This window comes from Pan troglodytes, chromosome 7 (genome assembly GCF_028858775.2).
Source record: "Pan troglodytes isolate AG18354 chromosome 7, NHGRI_mPanTro3-v2.0_pri, whole genome shotgun sequence".
NCBI classification, from domain to species: domain Eukaryota; kingdom Metazoa; phylum Chordata; class Mammalia; order Primates; family Hominidae; genus Pan; species Pan troglodytes.
In genome coordinates this window covers 59,001,465-59,022,551 of record NC_072405.2, presented here as the reverse complement: position 1 = coordinate 59,022,551, position 21,087 = coordinate 59,001,465, and the positions used below count along the sequence as shown (strand labels likewise).

At 36.6% G+C, this 21,087-nt stretch overlaps 1 protein-coding gene across 8 annotated transcripts in view; it reads right to left on the bottom strand.

Moving 5' to 3' along the window:
• Positions 1 to 21,087, bottom strand: part of SNTG1 (syntrophin gamma 1) — an 869,847-nt gene that overhangs the window by 335,263 nt on the left and 513,497 nt on the right. For 7 of the 8 annotated variants that reach the window (XM_009455347.5, XM_009455346.5, XM_016959458.4 and 4 more), the window contains 4 exons: positions 19,669 to 19,725; positions 8,521 to 8,578; positions 7,648 to 7,691; positions 7,518 to 7,559 (listed from right to left, as the gene is read on the bottom strand). The exons of the other annotated variant lie outside the window; for it this stretch is intronic. In XM_009455347.5, the coding sequence (XP_009453622.1) occupies positions 7,518 to 7,559; positions 7,648 to 7,691; positions 8,521 to 8,578; positions 19,669 to 19,725 (201 nt within the window). The remainder of the gene's footprint in view (positions 1 to 7,517; positions 7,560 to 7,647; positions 7,692 to 8,520; positions 8,579 to 19,668; positions 19,726 to 21,087) is intronic. 8 annotated transcript variants of the gene reach the window in all.

The window sequence follows — 21,087 nt, the reverse complement described above, 5'->3', positions numbered from 1 at the left end:
TGCTTTGTCTGTTTCCTCAGTTTTTTTTTTCCTGTTTTAGCCTCTGCCTTTGATGTGGTTGATTTTCTTCAAATCTTAATGATCCTTTGGTATTACAAAATATTTGAGAGTGAGACACTGAAAAGCAAATTGACAGCGTTGGGTACAGGATTCATGGTTTATCCACTGGGCTCCACTGTGGGGTTTAGGGTGAACCCTGTTTGCAACAGGAGAGTCCAAATGTACTATTTGTGGATTATTTCTGTTAGATCAATTTCACTAAAAAAGAATCCTCTCACCTCTTCTCTGAGTGGTGAAACCGGCTGCCAGTGTTCTAAGAGCTGAAAGAAGGACAAACGCAGACCACTTACTGCCCAGAATGTACCTCTCGCTGTACTTATGGCAGTGCCTGGGGCTGAATACTCAGAGCCTCTTGAACTCTAATTCGATTGCCTGTTCTTGGCTACACCTCTTCAACCCTTCCTTTCAACACTCCCATTCGCGATTGCTGTCTGAGGCCTGCAGTGGGGATGTTTGCTGGATGGCGGCTTTGGCTACAGCCCCTTGGCCCTTCAGGATTCCCCCCGTCTTGTCTATCTGCTGTCTATTCTTAAATAAAGTCACCAACAATCCTTGCCCCCTGTCTTCTCTTCTCCTCCTCTTTTATCTGTATGATTTTTACCTTTAAAGAGTTATTCATTGTCATATAAAAAGTGTTTCAAAAGGGGAGAGAAGTAAAAACATTCTGCCTAATCTCACATCTCTGTATTCATTTGCTTAAAATTGTACATTTGCTCCTTGGGAAGGCCTTAAAATTGTCTTTTGATAGAGAATTCGGAAAGAGTCAGGAATACAAAGAGTTCCCCTCTTATTAAGATCTTGCATCAGCAAGGTGCATTTGTGACCATCGCTGAGCCAGTGTGGATGCGTTGTCATCCACTGAGGCCCATAGTTAGCCCCATTAGAGGTTCCTCTTTGTGTGCTGCAGCTCTGTGGGCTTTAACAAATGTTTGTGTTCTTTGACAATGAAAGAACTGAAGATTTTACCTGAAAAAGACCTAAGCAATAATCTACTTCGACCTCTTAATCCTTCAGATGAGAAAAAGGAGGGCAAGACAGAATGAAGCCCTTTATCAACATCAAACAATGGAAAGTGTGACAAAACTTTTACCTTGAGTTAAAATCTCCATTGTCATACAGTTTCTTCTCCTTGGCTTTCAGTTTGATCAGCTGGTTATTGTGAAAATAAAATGTCAGCTATGTGAAAATTTTGGAATTTGTATAACACGCATTCCTCATTCCAACCCCCCAGACAGGAGAGTGTCTGAGAAGATCCTTGCAGAATGTGTGAAGGGATTGCAGGCTCACCCATGCCTGCCCTGCCAGCTTTCTCCTCCCAATTTGACCTGGTTTAGGTGTGCCTTCTGAGATGTATCCTGTTTTTAGACTCCTCTCCAAGGAAATAGGCTGGGGCCCTCCTAAGTAATTGGTTTTTCAGGCCTGGTTTTGTCTCATTATTAGAAGGTGCTAAGGTTTGAATGTTTGTGTCCCTCTAAATTTTATATTGAAACTTGACCCACATTGTGGTGGTAGCAAGTGGTGGCGTCTTTTGGGAAGTTATTAAATCAGGAGTGTTTCACTCTCATGAACAGAATTAATGCTCTCATAAAAGATCTTCAGAGAGCTACTTGGCCCTTCAAATTTTTTCTGCCATGTGAGCACCCACCCAGCTTTCATCCCTTCCAGAGGAGGCTGCAAAAAGACACTATCTTTAAAGCAGAGAGCAGCCCTCAGTGCACTCCAAGCCTGTTGGTGCCTTAATCTTGGACTTCCCAGTCTCCATGACTGTGAGGAAAAAAAAAAGCCTCTATTAGTTATAAGGTACCCAGTTACAAGTATTTTGTTACAGCTGAGGGGATGGACTAGATGGAGCTTTGCAAAATTGGGTTTTTCAGTTCTCTAAGTTGTTCAACTTCACTCAAAAAATAAGAGGACAAATAAAGATTTGATAAGAATCAGCAGTCAGGAGTACAAGCATGCAGTCATTAAAATGTCACCTGTGCTGTCTGGATGTATAGCTTATACAGGGGACGGACATGTGGGTCTAGCAAAAAAGGCATCCCTAAAAGTATTAATGCAAAGCTAAGTATGAAAATAAGGCAAGGATATTTTATTTCTTTTCAAAAGCAGACGTATTGTAGACAGCATTTCTGGCCTTTTGTCTTTGTGCTAAACATTTCCCAGAGCACTGAGAAATATTCAAAGTTAAATTACATTGTATATAGCTTTCCTTGGTGGAAGTTAATTCAAAGAAAAACTATCCAGTATGGTTAGAATTCTTAAGGAAGTATTAATCACTTAGAGCTCAAAACCTATTTCCAGATTGTAAACAATGTAATCGTTAGCAGTTAGGTAAAACATGATTTGTGCCTCATGTTATTTTAATCTAAAATGATCTTTGTGCTCAACTCACATGCTAAATATGTTCCTTGGTGACATATAAAACCTCCTAGACTGTTCCAATATATAAATTTATGCCTTTTTCCAGATAATTTGTTATAACTCTTGTATTGTTTCTGTCTGATTAATCTAAAGTAAAAAAGAATATGTTCCTACTCCAGTGGAAATTTTAAATTGACTTAGGCATATATCATAACAAGCAAAATGCTATTAGCCAGGATTTTTGCATTAGGTTTTATCAGCATTTGTTTTCACTGTATGAAGGTGTCATTTTAAATTACATACTTTTAGTTACTCAGTCTGTTCTTTTAGAATTATGTAGAATTATGAATGTTTTTAGAGTTTAGTTCAAAATCATGACTTCAGAATTAGGTGTTAATTTTTGCAATTCAAATTACCTAATAAATTCTATTCATGAGAATCATAGAAACAAAAAGCAGATGAACTTTTTTTTTTGAAACCCATAAATCTCAAGTCTGAAAGCAGAAATGCTACTTTAAAAGGAAACCTCTGGAATCAGCTATGCATCCATCTTGCTTTGCCTAATGATGATCTCTTTCAAAAGTCTCATTAGATGGAAATTTCAGTTATACGAATAGATTATCCTATTAGAACCAGGATGCTTTTTACTCAACAAATACTTTTCTGCTATAGTTAAATCTTATTTCCTATTATTTCTAGTGAAGAGAGGAAGATCACCATTGTTATATGTTAAAGACCATTGTAAATAAACATTGTTTTCATATTGCCCCTTTCTAATAGTTTTCTTAAAATTTCTGTATACTCAATCATTAAAATCTAAAGAAATGATGTCTACATACCAATAAGGTTACAGCGATATAGAGTTATTTATATACTCTTTCTTATCACACAAAGTACTCAGCCTCAGAAAGTACTCAGTCTCAGTGCTTTTCACATAGATGGCACTCAGATAATTCTTTTTTTTTCTTTTTTTTCTTTCTTTTTTTTTTTTTTTAGCTCTGTCTGACAGGCTGGAGTGCAGTGGCACGATCTCAGTTCACTGCAACCTTTGCCTCCTGGGTTCAAACAATTCTGCTGCGTCAACCTCCCGAGTAGCTGGGATTACAGGCGTGCGCCACCACGCCTGACTAATTTTTGTATTTTTAGTAGAGATAGGGTTTCACCATGTTGGCCAGGCTGGTCTGGAACCCTTGGCCTCAAGTGATCTGCCCTCCTGGGCCTCCCAAAGTGCTGGGATTACAGGCGTGAGCCACCACGCCCTGCCACCCAGCCACTCAGACAATTTTGTTGTTGTTGTTGTTGTTTTGTTTTGTTTGTTTGTTTATTTTCAGACTGAGTCTTGCTCTGTCACCCAGGCTGGAGTGCAGTGGTGTGATCTCAGCTCACTGCAATCTCCGCCTCCCGGGTTCAAGCAATTCTCCTGCCTCAGCCTCTTGATTAGCTGGGGTTACAGGTGCATGCCACCACACCCAGCTAATGTTTTTGTATTTTTAGTAGAGATGGGATTTCACCATGTTGGTCAGGCTGGTCTTGAACTCCTGACCTCGTGATCTGCCCACCTCGGCCTCCCAAAGTGCTGGGATTACAGGCATGAGCCACTGCACCTGGCCCAGCTAATTCTTGATATGTGATCAGTTTACTTGTTAAGCAAAAGAAAAATACAGATGACAAGATATAGAGCTGGCCATCAGCTTAATATGTCTAGGGTTCAGTGGTAAGGAGAATAGCATCAGTGTTAATTAACATCAGTAGTGGCAATAGATCGTTTTCCTTGATAGGCTTTGGTGTCTTGGAGGTACAACTCATAAGCTCCAAAACGTGTTCACATGGAAAATAAAAACACACACTGCTAGAATGAACAAGGAATCCCCATTTTTCACACAGTCTTGCCAATCTTGCTGTGCCACTCTTGACCATGTCAACTCCTCACTGGAATTGTTGGAGGAAGCATGGGATGCTGAGCAGCAGCATTGGCTCTGTCTGTGTGTGACCCCCCCAGGGCCCATCATGGCTCCTAAGCAGACCCTGTCCCACCTTGACACAGCAGTGCCCACGGAGGGGGAATAGGGAGAAGAGCAGCCGCATGTGAGCGGTGGCATTTGGTGGCATCAAAATAATGTATTACCAATTAATTGCCAGGTATATGCTTGGAGTTTCACATATGGTACTCTCATTCATTCCCATAACATTTATTAATGGTTCATTTTATGAATACATAATAGAGTGATAGAAAAGTTTAGTTCATTCCGTTCACCTTAAATTACAATGTTTGTAAGTGGTTGAGCTATGATTTGCAGAGTTGTTTCTGAGTATTGAAGCCCTATGTGTGCACCATGCTGCATGCCAAGCGGTGCTGGGCACTGGTTCTAGTTTCCTTTCATGAGGAAACTGTGAGCTTCTCTTCCTTAACAATCTTCCAGCAAGAATACAGTGGGTGATGTGGTGAAGCCAGGAATTCACTTACACTCCCGTACTGGTCCCATGAGAAATATATACAGTAGATGTAAATGCTTCCGTGATCTAATTCTAGGCATTTGGTTACAGAAGCCCATCCACAAATTTACTGAGCACCTACTGCTCACAGCACCAGGTACTGTCCACTACCTGAACAATGTAAAATCCCCCTTCTATATAAATCAAACCTGATAACTCCAACACAAAAGTAACATTTACACTTTTGAAGACTGTTTGACAGTAAAGCTGATCATAGACTGAATGCAGAGTTTCTAACATCAAGGAATAGAGTAGGTATATAAAATAAAAGTTACATGCACAAACAACATGCTTCCATACCTGCCCAATTTGTTTCTGAATTTGGTGTTTTACAAGGAATGTGGCATATCAGCATGCTATTTGGAATAAGAAATGTGGTACATCAGCATGCTAGCTCAAAACCACCTACATTCTCTCAGCTTGTTATACCTTTTTCTGCCCTTGTAGGTTTATTATTAAACATTTAATTAATATCTCTGTTCTACTGAGGTGTAAGTCTACTGGCTTAGCTAATAAGCAGTGAGGACAAAGCATCTAATAGCTGTTGGAAAGTGAAATATTGGAAATAAATAAAAATATTAGTACTCATATTTCAAAGCTGGTAGAGTTAAGCTTCTCAGAAAAAAATAAAAGCTTATTGTGAAGGACAACATATAATTTGCAATACAATCCCAAATTTCTTTCCTTTATAACAGAATGAGCACCATTCAGAAGTGGAATTATTGGTGCGTTCTAATCTTTCATGCCGCACTAATCTGTTTAATCAAAGCTCCATCTCAGTTTGTCTAAGCATGCTGCCTGCCTCTGAAGGGCAAATTGCATTCCGTCTAACAGCATGTGGTTTTAAAAGAGAATGCACTTGGTTTTACTCCCTGGGTAATGAGTTTAAAATCACTTTGTACTTTTGAAAAAAGAGTCAAGTTACAAGCAGCTTTGCTTATGTGACTATATTTAAAATTTACATAGGAATCTGCAAAATAGAAGGCTCTGTGCTGTGCTGGTTTCTCACTTGTTTACAAACTTGTTCTAAAATATTAGTTTTGTTTGCACATATTTGTAGGAAACTTGGGAATTGAAATATGTATATTTTACATGAACTTGAGCACAGAGTGGCAAGAGCATGACTCCAATAAGATTTTAAGAAGACAAAGACAAGTGACAAATACTAAAAAACCTTGATTAGTTATGCCAAGTGTTCCTAATTAAAAACCCTCCTTCGTCTCAGTTCTTGTGCAGCGGTGGCTTTTCACAGACACTTGAGGTTGCCTCTCTTAGATGTGAAATGTATCAACATAGTTTTCTCTAAATAGCTTTTAACAGAGGAGCAATCTATTCAAAAACCAAATAAACTAGAGCTGTGACAAGCAAAAGGCCTACAGTATTTCTTATTTTCTTTCACCTTTGAGTATAAACTTTTAAATACGATTTATCCTCTACTCTTTCCCATAGGAGCTGATAAAGAAATCAGTGAGGTTTTTGAATGATATTTATTCAACCACGACAGACATGTCCTAGAATGCCTACCACAGTCCTGTTCCTTTCTGTATTTTTTTAATGTCATTTCACCACCCCCAACAGAAGTTCCTTAACCTTTCAGCTTCTCTATAAGTTTAATTTAGAGGCCACCTATGATGGAAACACTTAGGCCGCTTGCTAAAATCCACATCCCTGGGCCCTCCCAAACTGGCTGAATTAGAATATCTAATTCCAGGGCTTGGGAATCTGTACATTCACCAATCTAAGAAAATACTGCTGAAAAACTGGATGACTACTCTGTCTATTGCTAAACCTGTCTGCCTTGAGGTTAAGATTCTCTCTCTCTGTCTCTCTCTTTCTCCCCCCCATCCCACACACAGAAACACACAAACTCACACACACAGACTACACACACACGCAGTCTTTATATGCCCTTCCATTTGTTCCTAGGTAATCTGTCTGTGGGGGATTGGTTCCAGGAAGGACCCCAGAGGATACCAACACCCGTGGATGCTCAAGTCCCTTATATAACAAGTTGTAGTATTTGCATATAAACTATGCACATCCTCCTGTATGCCTAAAATAATCTTTAGATACTTGCAATATCTAATATAATACAAACACTATGTAATAGTCATTATTTTTTGTATTATTTTTATTATTGATTGTTATTTCTTATTGTTCTTCCCCACATATTTTCTCCAGATGGTTGGTTGAATCTGCCGATGTGAAATCCCATGAATAGGGAGGGATAACTGTACTGTGTGAGATTCTACAGGCATAAATGTATGGTTTATAAGCTTTTAAACATTTACAGAGATTTAGAGATGTATTTCGCCCAGTGGTGTATTTAATGGACATTGACTGGTAGGGGTAGATAGAAAAACTGGAAAAACATAGAAAATGACCATCTTTAAGTAAGAATTCTTCAGAACACATTTCATCCTTGATAGGACTCATTAATCTATTTCTAATTTAAAAAAAAATTAAGAGAACATTTGAAAATTTGATATCAAACTGGATAAATGTCATATCTGCCTAATGAATGAAATGACAGTCTTTAGCAATGCACTAAATTCTTATTTGCACATGGGGAAAATTATGACATTAGGAAAAAGTAAACTCACCACTTCTTCATGTCTACATTTTCTCACATTAATGCCATTTATCTGCAATGAAAAGAAAAGCATAGTTTCCCATGGCATATTGTAAATTGAGTTAATGTTTTGACCACACATATAGTGATAAAACGTATACCTGTAGAATTGCATCTCCAATAAAAAGTAGTCCTGAAAGTTCCGCTGCGAATGAAAAAGCACAATTGATAATGCATTGACTATTTTTGTTATGCAGATGAAAGGACTTTTAATTAAATAAAGGTAAAATTTACAAATATAAAAATTAAGTGTTTTATATGGTTAGCATCTTAAAAGATCCACAAAAAATGGAAATTCGAAACAATGTGACTCAGTCTAATTACTGAAGCACATGCAGACATATTTCCATTTACTTTTACTATTGCAGACCTAACAGTTGCTAAAAATGAGCCACTCTTCTAAGGGTAAAAGACCACATTTTCTCACGCACTTAAGATTATTAGGTCTCTGTGAAAATGTTTAAGGCACAGACATTCAATCCGTCAGCTATGGAATTGGCTCCAAGTTCATTTTTAAACATTACATTGTTTTACTAATTTCAGTTCTTGCAACATCTGCTTTATATCTCCATTATTTTTCCTACAGTTTCTTATGAATGGTTAGCTGAGTAAAACTGCAAATGAGAACTGAAAAACAGATAATTGAAATTGTCTTTACTCGATGGGACTTGTTATCATTAGTTTTATATCTTTGTTGGTTTAATGAAACAACTGAAAAGCTGTGTAGTCCCTAACTCATACGTGCTTTCAAGGGTTCCTATCTTTCAGCCTTGTTCCCCTCCTGTGAGAGAAGTCCTCCCCCACAGGAGGATAAAGGGCAAGGACCCGGAAGCAGACTCAGCCACTAATGCCTGAAGGTGGGGAAGCTGGAGCCAGTCAATCACATTGTAATTTAGGATTCTTGAATATCATCTCACACTTCAAAAACAATGCCTTAAAGAAATGGCTGGTACACAATTCTCTAAACATATTACCTCTTTGTTCCTTGGAGATTTTTGAAACGACAACTGGAATGTTATGTTCTGCTCCTCCCTGAAAAGAGAAAATCATATATTGTACTTTTTAATCTAAAAAAATGCTGCTTTTAGCTAAGAAACCATACAGGCTCTGAAGGGAATGTTAAGTGGATACTAGGCAGAATTTAAATAAACTTGTGGAATTTCTCCTCTAAGTAGAAAGTGCTCCCATGAAAATTATCTATCTGTTTAGAATTTTGCTGAGACATCCAATAATAACAATTGGCTTTGAAAGTTTTCATTTATTGATTATGTATTTAGATAGGCATTCTCCTGAATGTGTAGCAATGCTGTCCAGTAGAAATTCTTATTTAGGATTCCAAACACCAGATAATTATATATTACTGTTATCCTGCTAAGTTATTCTGTGCTGGCAGCTAAGGGCTTTTGGTGGTACAGTGACCTGTTGGGATACCAAGGAAGTAGAGAGACCTTTACCAGAACAAATGGATAAACAAAATCAGAATGCACATATGCATGAAAAACGAGGGATTCATCTGCATTTCCTTCCTTAGTATTGAATTCCTCCTTGTGTGAAAGCACATACTAAACAATTTGCAGAGTAAAACATACTGCCAAGAGTATTGAAGTAGTACTATTTTTATTATTTATTTATTTATGTATTTATTTATTTTATTTTTTGAGACAGAGGAGACTCGCTCTGTCGCCCAGGCTGGAGTGCCATGGCGCGATCTTGGCTCACTGCAACCTCCACCTCCCGGGTTCACGCCATCCTCCTGCCTCAGCCTCCCGAGTAGCTGGGACTACAGGTGAGCCATGCCCAGCTAATTTTTGTATTTTCAGTAGAGACGGGGTTTCACCATGTTAGCCAGGATAGTTTCCATCTCCTGACCTCGTGATCCAACTGCCTCGGCATCCAAAAGTGCTGGGATTACAGGGGTGAGTCACCACACCCGGCCTGCAGTAGTACTATTTATTACTTGACTAAATGAGATATGAAAAAAGAAAGACAAGTAAGCTAAACTTATGTGAAAGAAAATAAAATAAATCCTTAAAAACTGAAAAAAAATCCCGTTTCTGTATTACAGAGTTGAGAAGGTTAAAAGCAGTAGTAGAGAAATGAAATCAGTACATAAAAGAATAAAATGTCGTATATAAAAAGAAGCATAGAACTTGTAACACAGCCTAGTTGAAAAGACAATCTGAATTCCATTGAGGTTGTTCTCTCTTCAGAATATGTAAACCACCTAAGCTTTTGTTTCAAGTATAAAAAATTATTTTGGAAGAGATATTCTTTTTTCCCTTGCATGCCCATTTTTAACACTGAATTGCCAGTATACTTAAATATAAAATAGTCAATAGTTTTTTAGAAAAGCAGGAATATTGAATTTTTTTTTTTTTTTGGCAAGTAGAGTCCTTTCTAATTCCGGAATATTAAGAAGAAATATGATAATTAAGGTAATGAAAACTATCCTACTCACTGAATTTCAAACCCACTGCTCAATTCCCTTTTCCTCACTATTTCACAGCAACCTGATATTCATGCACCGCACCCCTCAGCTCTGTGGGGGAAGTTACTGGCGTAGGTTACAATGGCTCCCACTTGTTCTGCTTTTTGGTCTGTGTGTCCCTAACAAACACAGACTGTGTCTAAGATGACCCTGCCTCTGATCTGAGCAGAGATAGTGATTTGTGGCTGACAGTGTGGTGGAAATTAAGTGCTTATTTAGCACACAGTAAACACTGAATAAAGGAAGGCTATTATGCTAACACAGCCCATCTATTAAGATTTATGAGGAAACTCACATAGCATTAAAGTGGTAAATAAGATTAGGACTAATCCCTTCTAAGACCCTTAATATTTATGAGTTAGGACTCCAAATTCCCAATCCCCTTTTATCTGTTCTATTTTGTCCCGTTACAGTTATCAGTGTCTAACATGCTATTTTTTCATTTCTCACACTTATTGTTTTCTTTCTCCTTCCCATTCCTAACTAAAATGCACATTTCTTCAGGGTGCAGACATTTTTTGGTAGTTTATTTTGTGCATCGATGTAAACCCAGTGCCTGGAATAATGTCTGGTCTATCTTTGACATGTTTGTTGAGTTGAATGAATGAATGAATGAATGAAGTCTACGGCTTTTCCAGGCCTAGCGTAAGGTCACTGATAGCCTCTAGAGACACTTGGAAATTAGAAAGGATGTTAAGGATGCATCTATGTTTCTTAGAAGGAAAAAGCTGGTTAACTCAAATGAATCATTAACTGATGAACTTTTAGTTAGAATTAAACCATAAAACAATCATCCATATATTGTGATTCAGATATTTTGGGACAGGGAACAATGATTTTGCTGGTCTCCTCAGTGAAGCTGTTATCAGAGTATTTTCCTTCAGCTGTTTTTTCATTTCACCCTTTTCTCTTATTCTGCTACTGAACCCAATTTTTTTTTAATGCATAGACTATTAATGCAAATTACCATGGCAAGACATTGGGAAACCTATTCTTGGTGTCCAGAGAAAAGGCTTTTGAGATAGAGTTTTTCTGAGGGTTGACTCAATAATCCCATTCTTTCCTCAACACCCAGACTTGTACAGCAATCCCCTGCTTATTTGTGTTTCACTTTCTGTGGTTTCAGTTATCCAGGATACAGTACAATACAACATTTTGTGAGAGAAAGGAAGCACATTCACATAACTTTTATTACAGTGTATTATTATAATTCAATTTTATTATTAGTTACTGTTAATATTTTACTATGCTAATTTATAAATTAAACTTTATCATGAATTTGCATATGTAAGCAAATATGTTATATGCAGTGTAAGATTCAATACTGTCTGCAGTTTCGGGCAACTACTGGGGTCTTGGAATGCATCTCCCAAGGTTAAGTGGAGACTACTGTAACTATCTTTGAAATGCAAAATGTAACATTTATTTTACCACAGTTTTTCTCTTACATGTAAAATTTATCCTGAAATTTGAATGGTTTGAATCCAAACATGGTTTTTGGTTTTCTGTTTTTATTTTATTTTATTTTTTTTGACAGGGAGTCTCGCTCTGTTCACAGGCTGGAGTGCAATGGCATGATCTTGACTCATTGCAACCTCCACTTCCCAGTTCAGGTGATTCTCCCTGTCTCAGCCTCCTAAGTAGCTGGGATTACAGCCACTCGCCATCATGCCCAGCTAATTTTGGTGTTTTTGTAGAGATGGGATTTCAACACGTTGGCCAGGCTGGTCTTGAACCCCTCCCTGACCTCAGGTGATCCTCCCACCTTAACCTCCCAAAATGCTGGGATTACAGGCATGAGCCACTGCACCTGGCCTGTTTTTTTTTTTTTTTTTTTTTGCTTTTAAATTAGATATTTGGAGCTCTGATGTACTTTTTAAACTAATTTCTGAAAATGACTTCAGTAATTACTGAATTTTAGGACAAAACTCAGAAGATAAAATTGGAACTCAAAATCATGCTGCCTTCATTACTGGAGAAAATGTGAGCAGCTCAGCTGCTACAGTTAATTAGATTTAGTGCAGGGCCTAAATGGGGAAATGTAAGGTTTTCCAGTCAATAATCAAATCATGTGGCTTGTTTAAAACAGGTGATAGGCTTCCATGACAGTTGAATAATAATGAGAATCTTTAAACTGCCTCTCTTCCAGTGCAGCTCCTGGACCTCCATCGCCCTGAACCTGAAGGATGTCAGCATGCACTGTTGTCTGGCCAGTTATGCTCCTCCTTCCCTCCTAACCTGGAAACTGTTCATTTTTGAAATTTTGGCTTAAAGCCCCCTCCTTTAGTTTCTCCTTACTTGAAATAATACACTTATGTAGCACTGGATCATGCCTGTGATTTACATTTATTCTGGTAACAATTTGATCAAAGTCTACTTTCCTACTGGCGTATAAATGGCCTGAGGTCCAGGCAAGGCTTTCATCACCATCTTCTTCCCAAGGCACTCCTGGGCGGGACTGTGGCTCATGACTTTGGTTTAGAGAATGCTTGAATTAACTGAGCATTGTTATTGTAGTTTATGGAGAAATACAAGATTAGGAAAAGGAAGGCAGTGTTCTAAAGCACAGCCCAGGTAATGTTCGCACATACATCGTTCAGCTTTGTAATATTCTTTTTACAAAGCATAGTGGATTTTATAGCTAGCTCTGTAGGAAGAAGGATATATAATTCCATCTAAAGCATTTTGAGAATGACTCTACACAACGGTTTTACTAGCATTACTGTGAAATACCACCAAATAAAACCTGGAATGCTTTTAGAGCATCAGGAGCCTTGCCAAGTAATCTTTTCCGTTCAGTATTATTATTACTCCAATCAATTAATCAATCAATCATATTATGGGCATGGGGGTACAGGGAAGATGCATAGAGCTAACTACTATTTTTCCTTTTAGAGAAAGGAAACTACTTGTAAACAGAATAACAGTAATTAGAGTTAAGAGCTGCAATGGACAACTACAGAAGAGGCAAGTAGAGGAATATCACCTGGAGGAATACGGGCATGTGCCATCATCCTTCTGGATGCTATCTTTACCTGCCAACATACTTCATTTGATTTTGGCAAAAAATAATTGTCTTTCTCACATGCTATATGATTACCTTCATATGAAAGTCTAAAATAGGGAAATGGTCATTGCTCAGGGTTGAAAGAGGGGAGATAGGGGATAAAAGGGTGATGAATAAATATGAGATTTCTTCTGAAAGTGATAGAATGTTCTAAAATTGACTGCCGTGATACTTGCAAAGATCTGCGGATATACTAAAAACAATTTAATTGTACACTTTAAATGGGTAAATTGTATGGTATTGGAATTATACCTCAATAAAGCTATTTAATGAAAAAAAATGTAATGGTCTTTGAAATGATAATTGACCAGTGGTTTCAACTCATTTTTGGGACTAATCCATAACCCTCAATTTAAGCTTTACTGTCTGCCTGTTATCTCTTTTTTTTTTTTTTTTTTTTTTTTTTTTTTCTGAGATGGAGTCTTGCTCTGTCGCCCAGGCTGGAGTGCAGTGGCACAATCTTGGCTCACTGCAACCTCTGCCTCCCAGGTTCAAGCGATTCTCCTGCCTCAGCCTCCAGAATAGCTGGGACTACAGGTGTGTGCCACCATGCCTGGATAATTTCTGTATTTTTAGTAGAGTTGGAGTTTCACCATGTTGGCCAGGATGGTCTTAATCTCTTGACCTTGTGATCCACCCGCCTTGGCTTCCCAAAATGTTGGGATTACAAGTGTGAGCCCTGTGCCCGTCCCTGTTATCTACTTTTATGATGGAAATGGACATATTCATTTTGTCTAGAGTGAAAACAAGTGAATCAGACTTGAGTAAAAATGGCAGGGGAAGCAGAATGCAGGAAAATGTATGCAAGCATGTCCATGCACTTATAGCAATGGTTGTTAGTTAAATATTTTTGCCCAGATACCACTAATAAGTTAAAAGGCATACATTTATTACAACTAATATATATATTTTATTTGGAAAATTTGAAACGATTAGTACTCAACCCTTTATCTTACAAAACTGCTTACTTGATCTACACATTTATTTCAGTTTTGTTTTATTTTATTTTATTGTAATTTTTTTGAAACAGAGACTCACTGTGTCACCCAGGCTGGAATGCAGAGGCGTGATCTCAGCTCACTGCGACCTCTGCCTCCCCGGTTCAAGTGATTCTCCTGTCTCAGCCTCCCAAGTAGCTGGGACTACAGGCATGTGCCACCATGCCTGGATAATTTTTTTTTATTTTTAGTAGAGACAGAGTTTCACCATGTTGGTCAAGCTGGTCTCAAGCTCCTGACCTCAAATGATCTGCCTGCCTCGGCCTCCTAAAGTCCTGGGATTACAGGTATGAGCCACCGTGCCTGGCCTTATTTCAGTTTTAAATAAACCAGAAAGTAAACAGCATAGAGAGGAAACATGATCTATGTCCCTGAGTAGAGAGTTTTGAGGTAATTTATTTCAGGTTTTATAGTTCTAAGCATAGTTATTAAGAGTAAGGACTTTGTCATCGGCTTCTAGGGGGACTGAGGTCCAACTCTACTGCTTATAACAATTGATGAATTACTTAACCTCTTGACACTTAATCTCATTGTCTGTGGAAGATATAACAATAGTTATCTACTCCACTGGATAATAAAGGCAAATTGAACTAAATATAAAGTATTTAGCTCAGAATCTGGCACTTAATAAGTGGGTTATAAATATTGGCAATTATTTAGAAATAAGAAGATGATTAAGAGTAATAATGATTATAATTATATTTTTTATTGCTGTAGTGTTAAATCTTCCAAATAGAAATCACCTTTGATTGCATACATTTATTTAATGGACATAGATAATTTATTATTTGCATAAGAAAATTGTGTCTGTTGGAAAATACTGCATAAAATATATTTATAGTAATAACATTTAAAACATCCTTTCCCTCAAAGGTAAATTTTTAAATGACAATGAACAGAAGTATAATTTAATAATGTGCAGCTAGATAGTATTGAATTTTAAAAGATATGAGAGATAAATAAAGCCTCGCAAGGGCAAGATGATGGCTTGCTTTAACATGACTATCCCTATGGTAATCCCGATACGAAGAATAAGGCAAAATACAATAATATTGGATCCTACGATGCAGAAATTTGGTGATCTCTGCAGATGTAGTTGAGGAAACTATTAAAGTTATTTATATAAATGCCAAGTCTCTGGATGGTCCAGCCCAGAGGATGGGCACTTGAGAGGGGAAGGAGACAAGAGTTGGTGGGGCTGGGAGAAGAACCAGGAAATGCCAGGAGAAATGGTGCTGCAAGCAGGGAAAAGCAGCCAGGCCCGAGGCCATGTGCAGGATGCCCCCAGCCTGCTGAATCTGCCCACTTCAAAGGAGCAGTTTCTGCCTGAGAACAGGCAGCAGACTATATGATTATGAGTTGAAAGTTTAGTGGTTCTTTTGTCCAGCTTTGGGGGAAGCCCAGATAGGGCTTTTTGTTGAAATTTTTGTGAAAAGTAAATTGAAGAGCTTGATTTTTTTTTTTTTTTTTTTTTTTTACTGATAGACAAATTAATACAAAGAAAAAAAGGCACACAAGTGTGTGATTTCTGAGAGATGTTTTAACAAAGGAAAATTAAATAATAACAGGCAGGAAGAAATCTAAATCACTGTCAAAAAATCCCAAAAGTTACAGCAGGAGTGAGGATGCCTCTGAAAGGCAACCTGAGAGAAAGAATATCTTGGATAAGCAAGGATGCCTGGAGGGCTGGGAGCAGGAGTGAGCCAGGTGCATAAAGCCCTAGAAGGGTTCCAATAAGAGAGGAAGGAGGCATGGCTGTCTCCTTCCAGGCTCTAAAGTAGGGATTTGCTTCACTTAAAGACAGTGGAGGGACCGGTGTAAATGTGTGTGTCATGACTCCAAATTTCATCTCATTATATTATGGCTCAGTTACTCATTTGATCCTTCTACAGTTGCTAAACAGCAATGAAAGAATAACTGTAGAATGAGACAAGAAAGCAGAGAAAGTAGCACAACCAGGAAGGGACATTCTCCCCAGAGGTTAAAAAGGATTTCTTTTCACTTTAGGAGCTGAGTGCAAATAGTCCATCAAAACTGGGAGATGGGGATGCGAGAGTGTCAGCCTGTGTGTGGCACCTCCCTAGTCAAGGCATCTGCTTTTCCATGTGCAGCATGCGCTAAAGCTGGACATTGTGCTCATACGTCATTTCGGGCTTTACTTTTGCTTTTTTTTTCTTATTATTTAGAATTAACATGGAGAAACAGGCAATTTTGGTCTTTAGCTTTTAATGGTAAAACATTCCTGTTATAAAACAATAGGAGTTTAGGAATCTAAAGGACAAATAAGTCCATGAAGATAAATCAGTAATTCCTACCCTAAATCTCAATGTAATTGATGTCAGAACTCTTTTTGGGTGGCTGTGTTTCAAATTGAGTGTCTAGCATTTTTGGAGATGATTTGAAGAAATGGTAAGTATGACTTTCAAAGGACAGGCTCAGATTTGGTAAGAAACTCCAAAGAATATGCTTCAAAAAATTTAAAGAGAAAAATTAAGGAATAATGGAAAGAAAACTAGACTAAATTTGAAAAGAAAAAGGATTCGGACTTACTTAAGTCATATTTTTAAAATGTAAAGCTGTTTCAATATTCCTTTCATTTCTACTAAATATATATTTTTCTCTTATTCTTTGGGATTTCAGGAATTTTTGACATAGGAACCCTCGTCAATGTGGTCTGCATCATATCTAGCATTAGTACTTCAAGGGAAGAGTTAAAGTCCTAGAATAAAGCCGTAGGGACACCGAACTGCCTCAACCTCCAAGCCACCTGCACGTTTTGTCCCAGAAGTTTGTACAATGTCTTATATAAGGTAAAGAAGAAAAATGAAGGTAAAGGCTAACTTTTATTTTCCCACCAACTTGTACCCTACAAGGTACCCTGGCTGGAGACAGGGCTTCAGAGAGACATCAATATTGCACATGAGCAGCAGACATCAAGGATTTGTGGACACTGGTAGCTACAGAGACATCATGTTGCCCACAGCCCACAGCCATTGAGACATATTAATCAACAAAACAATGGACTCAGACCTACACAAGAAGCCCCATCACACTGTCCTTGTCCAGTTTGTGGGGAGATGTGAGGAATTACCATGCTGCACAGTGGTGACTGTGACAGGAAAGTCCCCAAGCCAAGATCTGTCAAGAGTGTAGGGCGTGGCCAGCTGGCTTTGACTTCTAGCAGCACATGTTAGAGCATTTGACTGAATTCTGTCTAAAAAGGACATTCATTACCCTTTAACCAAGTTTTTTTTTTTTTAAAGAATGTGTTTTTAACATAAAACTAAAATACCATGTGTTCTGAGTCCAGCGGAATTCACAAGCACCTGTAGGAGTCTTAACTACATTGGTAAATGGCTTTTCAGTTGTCTAACATATCATCTTCCTTCTGTCATCTTAAGTCGAGACCATAAAGGTTTTAATTAATAATTCTCACCATGAGTCTTTCCGGTGTGTGCCAGTGAGGATTACTTAACTGAAGCAAATAGTGGTAAGATATGCGTTTATGTATTTATATGCATATTTTTATTAGTGGCTCAAATTGCTCCTGAAAACTGTAAATAAATAGTTCAACATTAAAATACTAATTCTGCTTCTAGCCTAGAATGATATTTTTTAAAAAGTTTATACATTTTTTAAAATTCTCAGATCTAAGGAAAATAGTGCTAACAAATAAACACAGTAGTTTATTCAATTCCTATATGACAGGGAAAGAGATTTTTGTAATAACATTGCTAGTTAAAAGAAAGAATCATATTTTGATCTAAATAATCACAATAAAAGATAGTTTAAAAAATAGAAAAATGAAGTTCAGAGGTAAGTATGAGAAAGTAAAAATTAGAAACCATAAAAGGAATTTCTTTAGGATGAATGAGTAATATTCTAAATAAAAGTCTTGATGTTTGTATTTCTTGTCAGAGTGTGTCATAAGAATTTTGCAAAAAGTTCTTTTTTGTTAACTCTAATATAAGATATTGATCATAGCTCAAATACCACTTTTTGGTCAATATTTGAATGGAAAATTCATACTTATTTAATTCAAAAAATATTCTATTTATTATATATACAATAGTTTTGTTTGGATTGAAATAATGAAAATATTAAAATGAAAAGATTTATTTAGAAAAATTATTGATGCTTTAAAAACTAGGTTAAAATGTGGCATTTTAGTAAAAATAAATAGCATTGCATTATTGGGTTTAAATTAAAAATACAAAAAACAACAAAAAAAGGAAAAGAACATTTCTAGGTGACACAAAATTAATGGAAGCTCTACTACCAGAAATAGAGTTAGTGCCTGGTTCAGTAAAAATGATGATTTCAGATGAAATCAGCTCTCACTATTGGATTTTATTCATGGATTTTCTAGTATCTTTAGTGGTACTTTTAAATTCTTTACAGCAATCTCAATAAACAGATAAACAGCCTGGCCAAAAAAAAAAAAAAAAAAAAGCAAAACCAAAAAAAATCTCATTTATTGAGTGATTAAATTCTCATAGAATACATTGCACATCCTATAATTTGTTCTGCATGCCTCCCTGGTCTTAGTTGGTGATAAGATAAAGTTTCACTTTGATAAACTGAATGTACAAAATATGTTTTAAAGCTAGTGCTCTTTATAGCAATATTCTTTTCTTATCACTGACAATACAACGCTATTGCATACTGATTTCTACTCTGAGTCATTTTCACAAAGTCAACTAGAGCTGATGTTCACAAAATTTAGAGTTCTGCTTTCCATACATATATGACATGAGTTGTGTTGAAATTTCAAGCAATGTGTACTTCAAATATATAAATTATTTTCACCCTATATAAGTCAAATAACTAACCCAAGAATTATAAAGTTAAACTTCATTCATCTATGAAGAGATGTAGGTTTGACAAAGGCATTGCAGTCATGAGATTAACTCTTCAATATTTACATAATTTCCTATGCTTTAAAAATTTATCCTTTATTTCAATGATAATAAATTGTAGATATGGTACATCTCCAATAGTCAATAATATACAAAATAAAGGCCTTTAAAATTTGATAATAAATTTAAATGAACACATAAGTTCACTTTTAAAATAAAGCATATGCAAAGACTTTAAGTCTATCCTATATGATTAGCACTATACAATTAAATTTACTGATTTCTTTTTTAAAAATGAAAAATAAACAAGATGAACAGAATACAATATCTCACTTACTATTGGGCTTTATTCGTGTGAAACTTGTTATTGTTCTATTTACTGCAGATCATCATTTCCTACTCCAGTTGGTTAAAGAATGATATGCACACGACATCATATTTAACATTTCAGAAAAACCAGACAAAGAAAGTTAATGAGTTAAATTCAATCATAAGGTAAATTCCCATATTCTTTGCTAAACTTTCTAAATCAAATGGTAAGAGTTTGCAGGAATTCTGTGAGAACCTATCTAATTTACATCCCCATCCAAATATTAAGGAGTTTGCTATAGCCATCCTTGTCTAATTACTAATCAGCAAACATTGAAATGCACCAAAGTTCAGCTCTTATGGCATGGCCTTTGTAAGGATAGACTAGAAAGGCAGGCTACCTTTATGCTTAATCCAAATCCTCCTACTGTTTGTCTTCTGATGGTCACCGTTCTTTCCTGAAAGACAGGATTTTTAAGAATGGTTAGTGTTTCCTAATACTATACTTACACACCATTTTTTGTTGTTTTTTTGGTTTTCTTCTGGGTTTTGCTTTTGCTCTTTAAAACAAAAGAGAACTCTTTTGTGCTGGGATAGTGCCTCCACATCTTGTAATAAATAGTCTTTGACTTTTAAATCAAAGGGCTACTTGTTAAAATAAAAGGGACTGAAGTGTTATAAACTCCTAAACTCTTAAAAATAAGTTCTTCTCAATGATTATTTTGGACATATTTTGGAATCTTAACTTTTATACCTCTTCTTATTTCCACATTACGTATTCTTATTTTCTAAGAAATGATAAGTTTTAGGTTATATAAAAGTAACTCAGAGGCAATGGTAAATATGATCCTGGTAAACCATGGCCCTGTCTCCATCACTGCCTGGAATTTGGGAGATAAGCTGGGAGGCTGCCGTGGCCAGCACAGAAATGATACATGTGTGTGTTTTAGATTGAAAGTGAATAAACCAAGTCCAAAATAAATTAATTGCTTGTTCATAAAATGAATAAATTACACATCTAAGTAATAATGATAATTGAATTATCAACTTTAAAAATCAGTTTCTTTTTCTCTCCACAGTAGAAGTAATTCAATCACTGGCCTATAAAACTTCAAAATCACAAAGATGATGACATGAGAACAAAGAGCTACGTTTAGACAAATCCTGTAATTTTCAATTTGAAAAATCGATACTGCTCTGATTTTGGGCAGTCATCTTTACATAGTGCTTACTGCGGAGGCATGCTATAGGGCTGAACGCTTTAACTTATAGCTTGCTCCATTACATCAATATTCTTGAACATTCCCCTATGCAGAATCATTTGAGACACTGACCCTTTTCCCCTGCATCTGGGGTAGATGTTTGTTATCTGGTCCCTATATCTCTACAAATACCTTTTGCCCACATTATCCATTTCCAAATATAAATACTGCCCTCTTTCTTACAGATGAATTGCTTCCCTCATTCTCTTGTTCTGCGGAAACTGTGTGGAACAGATAATATTACTTTAAAAGAACTAGTGAAAATTGGAAAAATGTGTGCTTCTGGTGGCTCTTGCTAAATATTTTAAGATAGCATAAGACTCTTCATTTTGGCAAGGTTAAAAACTTCCTTGTTTAGCCAAAAGTTTGGTTTCTATAAATAGAACAAAATAATACGTAAAGAACAAGATCGCCATACCAGAATTTGAGGTATACTATTATTGATTTATTTTGAATTTTGAAAATAAGACTTTTTGATGAAGATGGTGCATATTTACTTAGAAATTATTATTATTACTATTGAATGCAAATGAGTAGCATTCGATAAAATAAATTTTC